This window comes from Misgurnus anguillicaudatus, chromosome 7 (genome assembly GCF_027580225.2).
Source record: "Misgurnus anguillicaudatus chromosome 7, ASM2758022v2, whole genome shotgun sequence".
NCBI lineage: Eukaryota > Metazoa > Chordata > Actinopteri > Cypriniformes > Cobitidae > Misgurnus > Misgurnus anguillicaudatus.
This window is the reverse complement of record NC_073343.2, coordinates 26,435,921-26,454,117: the sequence shown is the minus strand read 5'-3', so window position 1 is coordinate 26,454,117 and position 18,197 is coordinate 26,435,921. Positions and strand designations below refer to the sequence as shown.

The 18,197-nt window shown below is 37.5% G+C and overlaps 1 protein-coding gene across 2 annotated transcripts in view; it reads left to right on the top strand.

The window, feature by feature from the left end:
* The window catches only part of adam12b (ADAM metallopeptidase domain 12b), a 144,522-nt gene that overhangs the window by 68,201 nt on the left and 58,124 nt on the right, over window positions 1-18,197 (top strand). For both annotated transcript variants that reach the window (XM_055172032.2, XM_055172031.2), the window contains exons 7-11: window positions 419-484; window positions 3,274-3,345; window positions 3,557-3,726; window positions 5,021-5,105; window positions 14,057-14,205. In XM_055172032.2, coding sequence (XP_055028007.2) covers window positions 419-484; window positions 3,274-3,345; window positions 3,557-3,726; window positions 5,021-5,105; window positions 14,057-14,205 — 542 coding nt within the window. The remainder of the gene's footprint in view (window positions 1-418; window positions 485-3,273; window positions 3,346-3,556; window positions 3,727-5,020; window positions 5,106-14,056; window positions 14,206-18,197) is intronic.

Sequence of the window (18,197 nt, the reverse complement as noted above, 5' to 3'; positions counted from 1 at the left end):
AACATTTCATCCTACCTTCATTAGTTCTCCTCTTATCACCTCTCAAATATGTGTGGGTTTCTTCAAATGCAGAGCGATCGTTAAAAAATACATGGAGTTCTTTCTGTTTCATGTGAGGCGTTACTTCCGGGTTGTATAAGTTACATAAGTAGCCACCTGGTGGATAATAGCGGTATTGCGGAAAGCCGGAAATACTCGTCATTGGCAGGGAAGCGCTTTCTCTTAATTGACGAGTTAACTCGTCAATGGCGGGGAAAGAGTTAATAAATATTTCAATTTTAAATGTAATCCTTGTTGGTGAAACCCAACCAGAGTGTTTGTGCTTTGGTGATGTGACTACTTTTATATTTATGTACTTGATGCATCTGGTCAGATTTGTTGGAGGGTTGCTCACACGATGTTGTCTCTTGTTTTGCAGCATAAGAGGGACGTCCAGAAGACCACCAAATATGTAGAACTCATCATTGTAGCAGACAACAGAGAGGTAGCAGATCTTTAACTTTTATGACATCATTGCATGCCCTCTTTACCAACATCACCTATAAACAAAACAAAAGGTTTGAAAAAATCCTGAGTTCATGTTAAAAAGTATACATTATATGTTATGGCATACGATTAATGAAATATATGTACATACAGTAGCAAATAACACAAAATCACATGGCCTCATGCACTTACAAAACCCTCTACACAAAAGTGCTTTTGTTGCATACTCATTGAGAATGAACAACTAAGGGAAATATCCTGCTGTCATATCCTTTAATCACCCAATTGTGTTTAGGTGAGTTCTGTATTGAATTATGGTGCAGTGAGGTTGACTCTTTGTTTCACCTTGGGAAGCCAAACCAAAAAATGGGTGGGATCTGGCAGGAAGTAGGGCATTTCTCCCAGATGATCAGACAGGAAACAGGAAGTATTTTGTTTAAGGTGATTGATTTGGATGTGGGAAAAGGAAACTTTGGGCAACAAGAAAGCTATTGTGTTATAAGAACAGCTGTCTAGTAAACCATATACACGTGTGTGTGTGTGTGTGTGTGTGTGTGTGTGTGTGTGTGTGTGTGTGTGTGTGTGTGTGTGTGTGTCTGTGGTATAGTGACATGGGACTAAAGCCAAGAGTATTGTCTGTTTATTTACGTGTACGCAAACGTATGCGCACAGTCCAACGCACAGCCTTGCAAAGCATATTTTATTTGCCCCGTATGTGAAACAGATGATTGACGCATGTGCATTGTGGCAAAATGCAATGGATCTCCTGGGCTATATACTATATTCTCTTGAAAGCGCATGCGCGATCTACGTGTAGAAAGTACACGTGGTTACAAAAATCCAGTGGTGCACGTACAGTGCGCACATACTATTCTGATAACAAAATTTGCGCACTGTATGCGGACCCGTAAACACGTGATTATATTTTTTATTTACTTCTTACAAATAAGCTAGCTTAAAAGCGGAGTCCATGATGTTTGAAAGCCAATGTTGATATTTGAAATCACCTAAACAAACACGCCCCTACCCCAATGGAATCTGGATCTTCTGTTGGTAGACCCGCCCCACACATACGCAACCCGGCATGTGATTTGATTTGATTGGCTATAAGTGTGTTTTGGTAGTCGGCCCGTCTCCTTTTCCAACGCGTTTTTCAAACATCGTGGACTCCGCCTTTAAAGTCGCCATGAAACGGAAGTAGCAATTGCCTTATTTTCCCCGTAGTGACATATATCCGAATGAAACAGCTTCTGAAATGAAATAAGGCAGGGCTGGATTTGAATTTGTCCAACGAGATCTGATTGGATCGTTTGAAGTTGGGTTGTGTTGCTAATTGCTAATCGCTGCGATCTTCTCTCGGACCCCGCCCACCTGCCATACCATATGACCGGAAATGAAGAGAGATCGTTTTGAGGAGGACAGGAGATTTGCATTTTTGATTAAAGATTATGAGCACACACGAATTTTTAAAAAATAATGAAGCTCACAGATAAGTCATTTGTTAATAATACCACAATATAAAAAATATATAGTTTTTCATTTCAATTTCATTGGGACTTTAATTATCATGCCAAATCTATTAAAAGGTCACGTTCTTTCGGTGTTTTTGCAGCTTTGATTGTGTTTACAGTGCACGATATAACATGTGTACATGTTTCATGTTTAAAAAAATTCAGTATTTTTCACACAATTTACTTAACTGTATAGTGCTGTTTTCACTATCCTAAAAACGGGCTAAATGTCTTCCTTGTTCTGTGAAGTCCCTCCTTCAGAAATACGTAGCGAGATCTGATTGTGTCGCTTGTTTAGTGTGTTGTGATTCAATAGCAGCTTATCTTGCCGTTAGTTTAGCTTGCTGTTAGCTTAGCTTGCTGTTAGCTTAGCTTGCTGTTAGCATAGCTGGCAACTGATGTATTCCTGTGGGAGTTTATTCAAAAAACTGTTCTAAAGACGTCATTAAAGCAGGAAGTAGACGGCTGTAGTCCAAACCGGCCGTTCGCTGTAGGCTTTGAAAGGCGAATTCTGTTAAAGAAAATATATCGCCTGGCAGTGAACTTTGAGCTTTATCATTTTACAGGTATTTTTATGCTATTATAGCAACATTACACACTAACTAGGGTTTAAAAAAAATGGGATCAGAAAGAACGTGACCTTTAAATAATATTATTTTATATTCCCTTTATTCTGCTTTTATTTCTTCTCCACATGTCGACACATACTGTATAACCATGTGGTTCTCCTGATTTTGCCAAGTGGATGATGTCCTCAGGGCAGTTTGTTTTAAGTTTAAGCTTACAACTAGGATTAGCTGTTTCTAGACCATTGTTTTTCACTTATCATGTCCCTCTGATTTTAGGGTTTGGTTATGGTTAGGGTTGGGGTTTGGGTTGGGTTTAGGTTTTATTTAGAAAAATGTTGTCCTTGGGTCAACACAATATGTTGTCCTGAGGACATCAACCACTTGGCAAAATCAGTTCAAGCATAACCATGCACTCACATAGGAAAAGCATGATGGACCAAAAGTGTCTGGCTCTTGTCTCCAGATTGCACATAATCATTTTTTAACTTGGATTGTTGGTGTCCAGTGCTTGTAACATGCTGTAATGCCTCGAAGTGCTCTTAGGTGTCCTCTGTTAGACACACTTCTGATTGGAAAGTCCTTAAAAGTGGCAGCCACTCAGACGTCCTCCACTGTTCAAAATCCGTCTAGCCTGCAGTTTTTTTTATAATTGTCCCATTATATCTTCATCTATCATCTCTCGACTTGAACTTTTGTTCTTTTTCCAGTTTCAGAAACAAGGGAAAGATGTGGAGAAGGTCAAGCAGAGGCTAGCTGAGATCGCCAATTACGTAGACAAGGTATGAAGTAGTCTGAGGTATAAAATAGTCTTTGCTTAAATCAATTACAATGGCTGGTTGACTAAAATAGGACCCTGATCGACAGAGATAAATGTGAGACTTTGTATGAAACCTCTACCTGAAAGCTGCTGGTATTTTTAGATGATAAATTGACTGATGTATATATGAGATATGGATGCTGGGATTTGATATTGCGTGTGTATTCTTTTAGTTTTATAGGGTGCTTAATATTCGTGTAGCTCTTGTGGGACTGGAAGTATGGAGTGATGCTGATAAGTGTACTGTGACCCAAGACCCCTTCTCAACTCTGCATGAGTTTCTGGACTGGAGAAAATTTAAACTGCTGCCACAGCGGCCACATGATAACGCTCAACTTATTAGGTATGCTGTTCACACACACAGTCACATATACATAAATCTAAACCTGTCAACAAGATGCTCATAGGCTAAGTTAAGGCTTAAGTTAAGACTTTAGGCTATGTTCAGAATAGATACGTATTATACTTTTAACTTGCTGCAGTAGTGAAATAAGTCACTGTGCGAAGTGGTCAACTATTTATGATACAGCACTAGCCTTAAGTACCTTATTGCTTTAATAAAAGGGTTACTGCACAATACAAAACTTAGGCAAAAAATTATGTATTAACATAAATTTCATAAAGTAAAATCACTTAAAGTCATTCTTCCGCTGGAAAAAATAATCCCTGACCGACTGTAAGCAGCACATGCTTATGTTGCTAAGAGTGGTTGATAAGGATGCTGCAAAGTGATACACAGAATTGACTCATGGCTAAGCCACGCCCCCTCCACTCACTCGGACAAACAATCAACATTCAGTGACAGGCGTTATGACAGCTGTCACATAGGAGACATTTCACAGGAGTCAATTGATGAGACAGAAAGACTATATGTGACCCGTCAAGGAAACCAGTGACACAAGTCGGCAGCACAACTTTCGAGAAAATGAGAAAGAAAGGGTTTTTTTTTTCAAAATTTGTGGTTTTCGTTTTATTGCAGAATCTGTTAGTTGAGATCATGAAGAACCCTCTCCAGTTTTTGTATATTTAAAAGCGTACATTTTGCGGTTGAAATCGGCTTGTTTTTCCGGAGATTCTAGCGTGCAGCGGGGGCGTCATTGTCTGTGTGTACATACTGGATAAGCGGGTGTTTTCACCCCTGCTCCCAAAGGGAACAGCGTGGCTCCTTAATAGGAATAGTTCGCCCAAAAATGAAAATAATGTCATTAATGACTTACCCTTATGTCGTTGAATCATTTAGCACAACATCGCTATTACTGTACAAATAACAATAACCTTGGTTATCGCGGTTATTTATGTTAAAACGTTAATGAAGCTAAGTGACATGATCTACAACGCAGTTAGAAGCTAACGTTAACGTTTTCTAATGTAAGGCTAACTTTACGTTAGAGATGTTAAAGGTAACATTTAAATACGTTATCTTTATGACAAATATGACCTAGCTAAGAAAAGATGTAACGTTAGACATCCTTGTTTAACTTAATCCAGAGCAGACACTTATCTCGTTGAGATGTGGCTGGGGAAAGGGTAAAAAATACATTTTGCATTGTTATATGATAATCATATAATTGTATGTCTTAGGGTTATGCATATGGCACATAGCAAAAAAAACAGACTATTTTCATTCTGTTTTGCAGTGGGGTTTATTTCCAGGGCACCACAATAGGCATGGCTCCCATCATGAGTATGTGTACAGCAGAGCAGTCAGGAGGCATCGTCATGGTGAGAAACCAATCCTTACACCCTCAGCATCTCATAATAACCTTCCTTAAACTGAGATAGCTTTTCTCACAACCCGCTAGCTTTTGACCCACGCAGCTCCGATTCATTAAATCGGCTTTTGTTTGTTTTTAATTTCAATTTTTCAGCCAATCAATATACACTGACTCTCTAGTGACTCATAGTTATTTGCCGTTTCCACAGTAGTCATCAGTAAAACCCTCAGCAGGTTAGGCCGTCCAAAAAGATTGAATCGGAGAAAGTCTGCAAAATCCCACAACCTTTTATTATGTATTTCTTGCTTTATTCATGACTCTCTGGGAGGACTCTGCAGCCTTTTTACCCTGTTGTTCTTGTTTAGACGGGAGTTTTCTCTTTAAGGTCCGGTCCTGCGTGGCAAGGTATTTCATTTTTGCCATTGATATGCTAGGCACATTATCTCGACAGATAAAATTTGCTTTAGTATTTTGTTGTGTTCAGAAAACACATACAGCGAGGTCCAAAAACCTGAGACTGCATTGACAGTATGGGGTTCAAAATAATTTAATGCTGGAAATCAACAAAGTTTTAGGATTTTGAAAAATGTAAAGTAAAGAAATATGCTTTTACATTTTTTTAATGAATATTTAACAATCTGCACTATTTTAAAGGAAAACACCACCGTTTTTATTTTTTATTTTACCATGTTCTTACATCAATTTAGATTAATTAATGCATACCTTTTTTTCAATGCGTGCACTTAATCTTTGTACAGCGCTTTTTGAATGTGTTAGCATTTAGCCTAGCCCCATTCATTATGGCACCAAACAAAAGTTGTATTTTGTGCCACCATACTTACTCGTGTAACTGGGTGATTCTCACGAAAACTTGGTTTTAAAAATGTCAAGCATGAAAATGTAAAAATTGCTTAAATTTACTTTTTTTCCCACCAGACATTGAAAAACAAAGGGAACATTAATTTAAAAACTTTTACTTATCATTTAAAACTTTTTGTAACATAATTAAAAAAATTAGTCCTAAAAAATCTCATTACCGCAACAGTCAGAAAACATCAACACTGACATATTTTCAAAATGACATGACAAACCTGAAAGAACATAATTTGGAGATTCTGCACATGCATTTAAAATCAAAGTATTATGCTTCTATTAATTAAATTAACATTTAATAAGCATCTGTTGCGGTAATGATAATCAAAATGTTGTGTAAGCATTCTGACAAGACAATATTTCAAATTAACTGTAAAGAAATGATCTTACCTGGTAGCCATCTTGAAGTAACTGGTCCATGTGCTTGGTCACTCAAAATCAAACTTTATTAAAATTCTGTATGTGTGCTTAAACTGTTCTCAGAAAGTGTTGCGGCGGATGAGAACATCAGGCATGGACACATCATTTTCCTAATTTTTCTTCATTATTATTATACATGAATATTCAGTAAATATTTTTTCTGTCATCTAAAGTAGTCTAGCAAAACATCCATTTATTTTTTTCTTAATATTTTTGTGTTAATTTGATTAAATTACAACATAACGCATGTTCAAACACAGCCGGACACATTGCGGTAATGAGAATTTCAGCAGAAAATGAGATAAAATTTACAATTATAAATTCTTATGTTGAAATCACACATTGTGCAAGGTAGAACACAGTATTGTGTTAATTCTGATGCTTTTTAATGTTACTATATTACACAGTTTATAGCTAAAATCATTAGTGCCGTGGTGTTTCAATGGTTTCGTGAGAATCACCCAACTACTCGTGTAACAGTCTTTAAATAGGGAAAACATGAAAGTGTTTGGGGGCTTCAAAATTCATCCCTGTTTGGATCCTAAGGAATGAATGGGGCTAGGCTTAATGCTAACACACTCACGAGGCGCTGTACAAAGATTAAAAGTACATGCATTAAAAATGTTTCATATGTATTAATTCATCTAAGTTGAGGTAAGAACATAGTAAAATATTGAAAAACGGTGGTGTTTTCCTTTAAAGTCACTTATCATATACGGTATGCAGATTTGACCATGCCAACTCTATTGAAAAAAATTGTCACATTTTCTGGCTTTCATTGTGCACTATAAAAATGATTAGACTTTATTAAAAAAAATTTGAAGAAACCAATTGCGTTAAAAAATTATTTAAGCAATTTCCATACTGTTACGTATACTCTGGTCGGGTTTCTTACATTTAACTTATAACTAAGTCAACTTATCATTTTTAGAGTGTGGAGATCTTAATGTTGGGATAGCATCAGGTTTTGAGCAAATTTATAGACCACACCAGCCAAAAAAATCATACCATAGACAGTACAAAAAAGTCCAGTAATTTTGGACTCATCTGTAATGCAACTGTGTCAAGGTTATGGTTTTGCATAGGACATTTAACTTTTTGCAGATGTGACATTGAGTGTGACAATGCATGAAGTCATAAACAAATTTCTTTTTCTCCTAACCACCAAGATGTTGCCTGTCAATTGCGGCAATTGCCTATTCATATTCATTGCTGCTTTACCTCTTTATGGCTAAATAACACGCATTTACATTTTTATTAGTCAAGATCTATCATCCATGCCACTGTAACAAACCTTCCCTCTTAAAGAGGCTTGCACAGAGACGAAGTCATTAGCCATAAGTCTGAATTAGGGAACTATAGTGGCACTGTATGATAAACGATGCTATTAAGTGCTTAAGTTACCTCATGATATCATATCAATAGATCCGCTATGACCTGTATAACAAAACGTGAGAGAGGGTAAAAAGAACAGAGAGAGATAGAAAATGCAAAAGAGTGATATAGACACTGTATTTGAAATATCTACAGTACTGTGCAAGTCTTGGGCCACCATGCCACAATTAGATTTGTTGTTTTTGCAATGTTATAGTGATCATATATAATTGTTTTTAGTCTCTTTAACTCTTTCACCGCCAGTGTTTTTTAAAAAAGTTGTCAGCCAGCGCCAGCGTTTTTCATGATTTTCACCAAAGTTTAATGCCTTCCAGAAAGTGTTATTCTTTATAAACATACAATATACCAAATGAAAGAACAGACCCTCTGCTTTCAAAAAAAAAAAACGTTTAATCCTACCTTCAGTGGTTCTTTTGTAATCAGCTTTTGAATATGGGTAGGTTTCTGCAAAAACACCACATTTTGAGCAAAAAGCAGAGATAATTCCATTTTTGTGACGGACTTTTCACAGAGATCCCATTCAGAGCGAATTTTAAAACAAACACGGACATGCAGCCTCTTGCCATAGGGCAATACTTCCGGGTTTAAAAAGCTGCGAAAGGGTGGACAATAGCGGTATTGCGGAAAGACGGAAAATCTTGTCATTGGCGGGGAAGCGTTTTCTCTTAATTGACGAGATATCTCATCAATGGCGGTGAAAGAGTTAATAGAATACATTCAGAAAATACAGGAAATGTGTATACACTATAGTATTAGAAACTGTGTAAAAATGTAAACTGATGTGTCAAGTTTTTAGGGTGAACTCCCCTTCCACTTGACAAATAGCAGGAAACTGTAGGATCTCTTAAACCTAAATAAAATTAATTCTAATTTCTAATTTTAAAGAAATACATCTTTTAACTTCATTCTGCTCAATAACACCCAAGATGTGTTTAGTGCCAAGAGAGGTCATTCTAAACACCGATGATGCCTAAAGACTACATTTAGTCCTGAAAATTGTAATTTTAAATTTTTGTACATATTTCCTGCATTTTCGGTTTGTATCTTAATAAAATAGATTGAACAATAAATATGGATGGACATTAAAACTTCTAAAACAACAAGTCTGGTGGTGGGGGCCTTTTGCACAGTACACTATACAGTATAGCGATTTATGCCGTTTTTGAATTGTCTACTGTGGTTTTGGAGTCTTTTTCCACAGGTGGCAAACAGAAAGTGTGTCCTGGCTTAGAATTAAAACATTTTGTATCATGTTATGAAGCCGATCAGCTTAAAAAGCATTTACAGTCTTTCGTGTTGAGTGACCCACAAATAGCCTAAGCAGATTTAAATCTAAGGCTTGTATTGCACTGCACGCAAAAGCAATGGGTGGTAATGGGTCTAGTTTTGATGCATACAGCGCGCTAAGCTGTAGAAAGATGTTGAAAATGCGTTTTGTTATGCTGTGTTCACACCAGCCGTGGTAGAGGCATCAAGCGCGAGTGATTTCAATGTTAAGTCAATGTGAAGACGCGTTGATGCGGGTCTGGAGGTCTCGCGGGAATGAGGCATTTAGTTCGGCGCAGTAGACGCGATTCCGCCTCTTTTGCGCATCTAGTTGGGGGCGGCAGTGGTCTAGTGGTTTATGTAGGTTGTCTACAAACCGGAAGGTTGGTGGTTCAATCCCCGGCTCCACCGGACCAAGAGTAGAGATGTCCTTGAGCAAGACACCTAACCCCAGCTGCTCCCGACGAGCTGGCTGGCGCCTTGCATGGCTGACACCGCCGTCGGTGTGTGAGTGAATGGGTGAATGTGAGGCTAATTGTAAAGCGCTTTGGATGGCCATAGGTCTATTAAAAGCGCTATATAAATGCAGTCCATTTACCATTTACCATTCAAAAATGTGAACTTTAGCGGAAAAAAATCAAATGATTGGTTAACGCGGCACGTTTTTCAGCCAAAGTTCAAATTGTTGAACTAGATGCGCGAAAGAGGCAGAATCGCGTCTACCATGCTGCGCTAAACGCCTCATTAACGCATCAACGCGTCTTCACATTGACTTAACATTGAAATCACCCGCGCTTGACGCCTCTACCGCGGCTGGAGTGAACGCAGCATAATAACGCATTTTCAACATCTTTTCTACAGAGCTCAGCACGCTGTATGCATCAAAACTAGACCCATTACCACCCATAGCTTGCTCTAGTAGTGACGTGATTACAGGAAGCGTGCAGAGTCGCAGAAGCCCCTCCCATGACACGAATTTCCGCGTGAATGTCTCGATGACTAGAATTTCACTGACGGCTTTCACATGCGAATGAAGCGAGTAAACTCAAAACTGTTAAACCCATTTACTCCTAAAACGCCTAAAACATGATAAATACCCTTATCTCCTGAGGGTTTTTCAGAAAAAATACTAAGAATTGTCAACGTCTACCAAAAACTTAATATCTAAGCCTCTGTAGCACTTAGAAACATGAAATAAAAGTATCCGGCGGTAGATGTAAAGTTTCGGCGGGCAGCGTCAGGCGCAAATGGGTTAAGTGGCAAACTAGGCGCCGTAGACGCGATTTTGATGCCTCAAACGCGGTTGGTGTGAACCCACGGCTAGATAATTCCTTTTCTTTTTTATTCTTACTTTTAATTGAAATGTCTTTATTTTCTCTGATATTTTTCATTTTTATTTACTTTTATTGTAATTTATTATTCATTGGCCTTTTGTTCTAAAAAAAACTAAATATGTAAATAACAAAATATGAATTTCATTGTACCTAGACATGTATAGCAAAAAAATCTTGAATCTAATTATTAACTAAATGTTTTGCAGTATAAGCTTTTATAAAGCAGTATAATACAGTGAAGCAAACCATAGATATATATAAATACATAGATATCTCATTAGCGGCTGTTTTTATTTCCAAATTGGATTGTTGTCAAGTCTGCGGTGTTCCCGTAGAATCTGATTACTACTGACACAGATTGTTTTATATTAAAGTCGCCATGAAACGGAAGTAGCGATTGCCTTATTTTTCCCGTGGTGACGTATATCCGAATGAAACGGCTTTTGATATGAAATAAGGCAGGGCTGGATTTGAATTTGTCCTTCGAGATCTGATTGTATTGTTTGAATACTTATATATACTTACATACTTATGACCGGAAGTGAAGAGAGATCATTTTGAGGAGGGGAGGAGATTTGCATTTTTGATTAAAGATTATGAGCACACACAAATTTTTTTTAAATAATGAAGCTCATTTGTTAATAAAACCACAATATAAAAAATATATATATAGTTTTTCATTTCAATTTAATTGCGACTTTAAAGTAAGATCATTTTATGTATGAAAGTAATTCGGGCTAGGGTCACTCAAATAAATTTAATTGCCTATTAGTTTGGTTTTGTTGCGCAAATCTGGCAACCCTGAAAAACCTAAATCTATGAACCCCTTGTTCACATTGTACGCTTGCAATCATGCTGTTTCTTTGCTTACACACTGTTTGCGTATATGACGCAGGCTTGCAGGAAGTTCCGAACATTTTGAAAGTATCCCAATATTGGAGCATACAAAGTTGGACAAACCATAAGGGATACGTTTTGCATGCTTATAAGAATCCTGAAGTTGAAATGTTTTGACTGACTTGAAAAATAAAGAGCGCTCAAAGAGCTGTTGCCACTACTAAGCATCATATTTTTAATGTGGCAGCTTGGCAGTGGTTTCGCAGAATAGTTAAGTCCTGGATTTCCCAGAACATTAACCACTGGTCTGCAGTTATGCCCAGATAGGGGCAAGCGATGATATACAGTCACCATCGGCACATTATGGATCTTGTACGTATAAGTGAAATGAGGCGGGGAAAGATCTCCTGTGGTGTTTCTGAAAGCTAATATGACTCTGTCATGTTCCTTACCCTGTAATCAAGTCAGGAAATGGTTTTCTGATGTAAAGTGCAAATGAAAAAGATGGTCTGGGTTAGATATGTCAAACACACCGGGGCTTTAAGTATCTAGCTGATGCTAAAATAGAAACAGTGTAACGATACCAGTCCTTCTACAGACAGGGATCAGACAGATGTGTCAAAATATCGTATCTGTGCAGTAGACCTTGCGTTGCAGATGATACTGCTGCTTTTGAGAAGTGACTATTAAAACCTGAAGCAACGTTTGCTTAGTTAAAAAATGTTGGGAATCAATAGTTTGCTTCTGGGTTTCAAGAGGAAATAAAGCACAGATACCCTGCTCACGTTTAGATGTTTTTGAGGCAGGAAGGACATACCATGGTTGAAATGGTTCATCTGATGTTGGGGAGTTGAGGGCATGATGGAAGGAGAAAACTAAATAAAGCAAAATAAGAGGGAGGGTGCTATGTGTTTTATGTCAAGGTTGAAAGAGATTTTAAAAGAGACGGAATAAAATGGAAGATGGGTGAGTGAGTTTGAAAGAGAGAATATAATACAGAGGAACAGATTTCATCCACAGTCTTTCTAAAAATATAATACCGCATCCGCTGTCTGTTAGTCCGTGCCCACGTCTTTAATTTTTAAACAATAAAGCACAAGAAGATAGCAAAAAATAATGAACAGCTTTTGAAAAAGTGTTATGGGAGAGTGACAACAGAAAGAGTGGGGTCAGAGATCATGTGCTTTAATTTTAGATGAAAATTATAATATTGTGATGTTGATAATACGGAAAAGACCGTATATCTAAATCCACTATATTCACCCATTTTATAAATTTTCCAGAAAAACGAAAATAATTTATTTTTCCAATATTGATCTAAATACCGTATTTACTTAATCTGCGTTAAAAACTCAAAATGCGTCCATCTTACATAAAAAACTTGTTAAAAATAGTCCTATTTTGAATAGTAGATATGTGTGTTATTTGATTCAGTGTTGAAAAAATGAACGTCAATTTGTAAAATGCAAATGTTACTTTTTTGTACTTCTTTTGCTACAAATCAGTGTGAGACACTTGCTAAAGTTTAAGCAATCTCAACTTTTCTTTTCAGTTTAGATAAACAGGTAAAGCGTCCACGTCCTGCGTATCTGATGTTAATCTGGAGTATCTATGTAAGGAATAATTGTCAACGGGCCGTTATTTTTCAATAATTCAACGGCCCAGAGTTAATTATTCCGCTTATACTACGGTTACCACACCTCAAGAAATCACATGATACATTTAATGGGATTCGTCTGGTTTTTGTACTTAAGTTGCTATTGTGAGTAGAACTATTTCTTCTGTGTCTTATGCAACAGCTCTTTTGATTGTGTGAACTAGGCTACCTCTGTGTGTCTCTAAACAACAGCGCTGTTAATGCCTCGGAAAATCGTCTGTCATGTTGTTTTTGTTAGTCCGTTATTACAGTTAACTATGCAAAGTGATATGGAACTGCCTGGAACTATGTTTGCTGTGCGTTTCCCAGAAAATAATTGCACACCTCAGAACATTCATCAGCCAATCAGATTTAAGCATTCAACGGACCCGTAGTATAAAGAGTTGTATTACATCCTTCATATCTTCGAAGAGTCTTTAGTTTTATCAGATTCATAAAAGACAGATTAGCTTTATAACATACAGAAAAATTTGGAAGGAGGAGTTACGAGCTGCGGGAGGAGCGAGTCACGAGTCAACACTTTATACAACACTGAATGGATAACTTATAATTCACTACATGTTCGTGTCGTTTATATAATATGCACTTACGCACCTATTTCCAAAATAACACAAGTTTTACTTACCGCATGCAACTCATGACCCAGTTGGGACTTTTCAGTGAAATCCAGCGTTAAACAAACACATTCAACACTCCACTGCTACCCCGGATAATAATCTATATCCATTGTTTCCATAATGCTGGCTTACTTCTTCTTACATCCAAAAACACACTTCTTTCGTATACCATTGTTGAGTTTTGATATAAAACAAAGCTGTCGCGTGAAGTGATGCCTCTAACTTAGCGTCCTTGGTTTCTCGCTCTCCCGCTGATTGACGTGTGGGCGTGGTTTTTGGCGGGAAGTGCCCATAAAGAGAAGTGTTACGTAAAGATTACCCATGAAACGTCGAACCATGGCGAACTGCATTCGGCACAGAAATACTCTGTAACATGTCCAACTGCTTTCTTGTTTAGCATGAGGAAACCAACTCTTAAACGGTGTTAATAAGTCAAAATGCATGAAATACAGTTGAAACCCCCCTCTTTTAACTAAGGGTCACACAAAACTTCATTAAACTAGAATAATAACAGAGCATCAAGTTGTTTAGGATGTAAACTGATCTTGTGATTTCCCAGGATCACTCCGACAATCCTCTGGGAGCTGCTGTGACTTTGGCCCATGAGTTGGGCCACAACTTCGGAATGAACCACGATACTCCAGAGCGCGGGTGCGGCTGTAGGATGACTGTAGATCGCGGAGGCTGCATTATGACTCCATCTACAGGGTAAGTTTGATTTCCGTATCCTCCTTGTTGTTCCTGCAATGTATATTACGCATAGTGAAGTAACAGATGTAGTCAGATGTTTTTTTGCACAGTGGATGCATCACTCTGAACCTCATTTAGTCTCCAATGAGCCCGATTATCTGTGAAATAGTTAAATTGAGCACCCATCATTCATATACACAAGAGAACAATCAGGCTTTTACCTGCATCTTATTAACCTGGGGTTAATAAGATTCGCCATCTCTCGGTGATGAATTCGGGCCAGGCTTTCGTACATCACCCTTGATGTGAAGTTGGTCTCGGATTAAATCACTCAATCTCATAAACTAAAATAGGATGAAGGTTTGCTCTGTCCACTGGCTTAAACTGGCTTCATGTGATAACACAGGCTTGTGACATGGCGTCAGGCATGTGTAACCTTTAGGTTGATAAGCGTGCTTATAATTTTACTGCTGACACTTATATAAGTTTGTCTTATCAAACACCCAGTGAATATGAATCGTTTGAATTGTTGTGGTTGCTTTTGCCATTAAAAAAGCTAAATTTAATCCAAGCACCACTTATGGCTTTATAGTACCATATGGATCTAAACAGGTGCTATATAGCACTTAAAGTGGTTCCCTGATGATTAGGATCCAGTGAACCACTTTTAGTGCTTTTAGCAAATTTTTTAAGGTAAACAAGTTTAAAAAAGAGGTTGAGTAAATAAGGACTGTGGCCTTAGTAGCTCAAGCATCAATTTTGTTAAAAAACACTGACTCTTACAGCATCAGCTATAAGTCAGGGACTTGTATTCTTTCTGCTATTGCTTATCTCAGTGTAGGGATGTTTTTGTTGGACCGCTCCTCATCCCTGGATCACGGCCACAGCAAACACTGGAACGCTATTCTCTCATTATGTGTTCATATAACAAGGCGGGACACAGAGAAAAAAAACCTCTCTAGGCTTTTCTAACCTCCCTAGAAAATAATATTATGGAGTAATACTTGTCGTATCGTTTGCGTCAGGTACAGATAGAAGGTTGATATCATTTTTGCTTAACACTTTAAAGATGTATAGCTCTTTAGCTCTGAAGCAGAGCAAAGAAAGGGATACATACAATTTACTTTTAAAGAAAGTAAAAGTATACTGCACACTTGTGCACCGCTAGGCATAGCGTCAGAAGTCTAATTGAAGTTCGGTGTGGTGTCTTCTTCAGCATATGTTTAAGATGTGTTGTACGTCAGGGTGTTTGTTTTGGAGTGAGGTAATTTATGTAAGGTTGGAAAATATGTTTGTTAAATTAGCAAACCAATTTATATTGCAGTGTAAGGAAAACGCTGGCCTAGTTTTTTGCTTCCCATGGGTGAAGCACAGACATTTCCTTTGTTTATATAACCCTAAAAGCCAAAACTTGCGGACACACAGACAGGAACACAAGTCTACAGGCAAGCATACTTAAACTGTTTCATCTGATAATAAAAAAATCATAGTTTTTGTTTGTATTAAAAAACAAATGTGACCACTATCTGTAGGAGCATCAAAGTTTGATTTCAATCATTGATTTCACATTGACTTCAATCTTTGACATGACTTTTTACTTGTTAAGGCTATGATGTTTTTATGTACAAAACAGTATTAGACTTTACCAGGTGCGGTTTGTCTGTATTGCCAATTGGGGCAGTGCCCCACCAAAATAATCCACTTAAAAATATAGAACTCTTTATAAACTTAATCAAATCTAAACTGTTAACTTTTAAGTGTATCTAATATTTTTCAACAAATATTTTCAGAGTTTCTAAACTTTAAAAATAGTCCCTTTGGTAACTTTCAATAGCAGAGGACTATTTTTGGGCACTGCGTAATATCATTGCGCCTCCTGCAGCCATGTTACGGCAGCAAAGTCCTTGATTGTTACGGCAGAATGAGAGTATAGCAACTATCCATATCGGCCTAGAACATTGCAATTTTTAATTTTCCGTCTGTCTTAGTACACAATGTAACTACAGGAAAGTCAAGTTTTAAAAGGAATATATAGAAACTTTTCGGTTATTTTTTAGCATGATGCCAAAGGTCTTATCAGATTCAATGAATTATGCTAAGCTATGCTAAAAGTGGTACCGCCAGACCCAAAGAAAATGAGCATATTTAAAAAATGTGGAGTGTCCATGAAGTAAATTAAAGCTCTAGAAATTAAGTTCATTTTTTAGGCAGTATATTCCAATTCTGGGATTTCATGTTTGTGTACTGTAAAAAAAAATTGCATACAGTATGAATATTGCATGAGAGTGAAAAGTGAAAGTATGCTTTTTATCCGTTGTCTATGCTATTGCTAAATAAATCTCCTCTAACTTGGCTCAAACAATGCACCCAATATGGCTCTGATTTATTTAGTTTCTCAAAACCCCTTTTTCTGCTGTTTCTGGATGTGTTGTACCGTTCTTACCCTGCAAGCTTCTATTTTAAAGTTAAAAAATGAGAAATTCATGATCTCGCGCTTTTCTCACTCTCTGACAGATGCTGTGAGTTTTCAGCCACACTGTCCTATCTGCAACACCTGACGTACAACAGCACACAAGCTGAGATATTCAGAGCCCGAATCTCAGTAGAACGATAAGCTCAGGTCAAATAATGTGAAGAGACAGAAAGAGATTGAGGAAAAAGAAGGAATAAGGAAAAAGGAACAGAAAACAAAGATTCAGAAATAGACAAGCTGAAAACTGGATAATCCTTTTAGGTTTTTACAGTAAATGCAGTAAGCCTCTTTCTGTAAGATCTATTTTAGCTTGGCCTGAAGCATAAACAGGAAGTCGTTGTCAAGTGCTTGATGCTTTTTAGTCCCATACAATAGCCAACATATGCATCAACAGACCGTATAAGAAAAACAGGCCACTCATTGAAAAATGAATGAGGGAAATTACAGTGCTCAACATAGCAGCTGTAGGAAGGAAGTCATGAAATAAAAGTGCAAAATCGTCTTTTTGGCATGATCTTTGTTTTGGTTATGGTTGGTCATTCAATCCCATGATGCACCACCAGAATGAGTGTACACTCACAGCTAGCCACTACCCAGCATGTGAGTGCCAAATTAATTTCCGGGTCTTGCCAGAAGATTATGCTTTGGACACGCTCACTGTCCGAATTTACCATTAGTGAAGTAATGTAGGGAATAATGAATGAGAGTATGGGGATAAATTTAGACAAAGCCTTGGTCTTTGAGGTGCATGTACAAACTGAAATATAAAGTGTATACGAAAAAGCAATTTCCATAATTTGTGTTTATACATTTGGCAGATGCTTTAATCCAAATCCATTTACTGTGGATTATAAAGTATACATGTTGCGTCAGTATGTGTGTTCCCTGTGGACTGAACCCATGACTGCTTACACAATCTTATACCATGTTTATACTTTTATAACCAAAAGTATACTATGCACAGTAGGGGAGAGCATGTGCAAAGTACCATTTTTCGGAAAACTTCATTTTAAAAGCTAATGTTTTAGACAGAGATATATTTTTGCTGTGGTCAATAACTCACAGGTGTGGTCTAACAATACCAGGTGGAATTTTGATCAAATGTAAAACGACGTCAGTATAACATAACTAGCGAATTGTTATTTTTGACCCTGTCAGCTGGGATGAAAGTAACACACAGGTGAGTCAAAAGTAACATAACAAGATAGATGTTTGTGTTACACTTGTTTTTAGTGTATACATGACTATGACCTTGTTTATATGTAACTCGCTCCTTGCACATATCAGCTTGACGTCATATCCGCAACGGGTAAATACGGCTCACCCTTTTCCGGTTTGGCGAAATATGGCGGCTTAAACAGCGGAAAATGAGTCTTAAAAAAGATAGTTTTTTTCCAGAGGCAACAGAAAAAATATCATGAACATTGTTGTGTTCCCACATGCACGTCATCGTTTAAATTCAACGGCGTTTTAAGCTACCACGGATTTCCTAGCGATGTTGAACTCAGAAAGCGGTGGCTGATGAATATTGAAATGG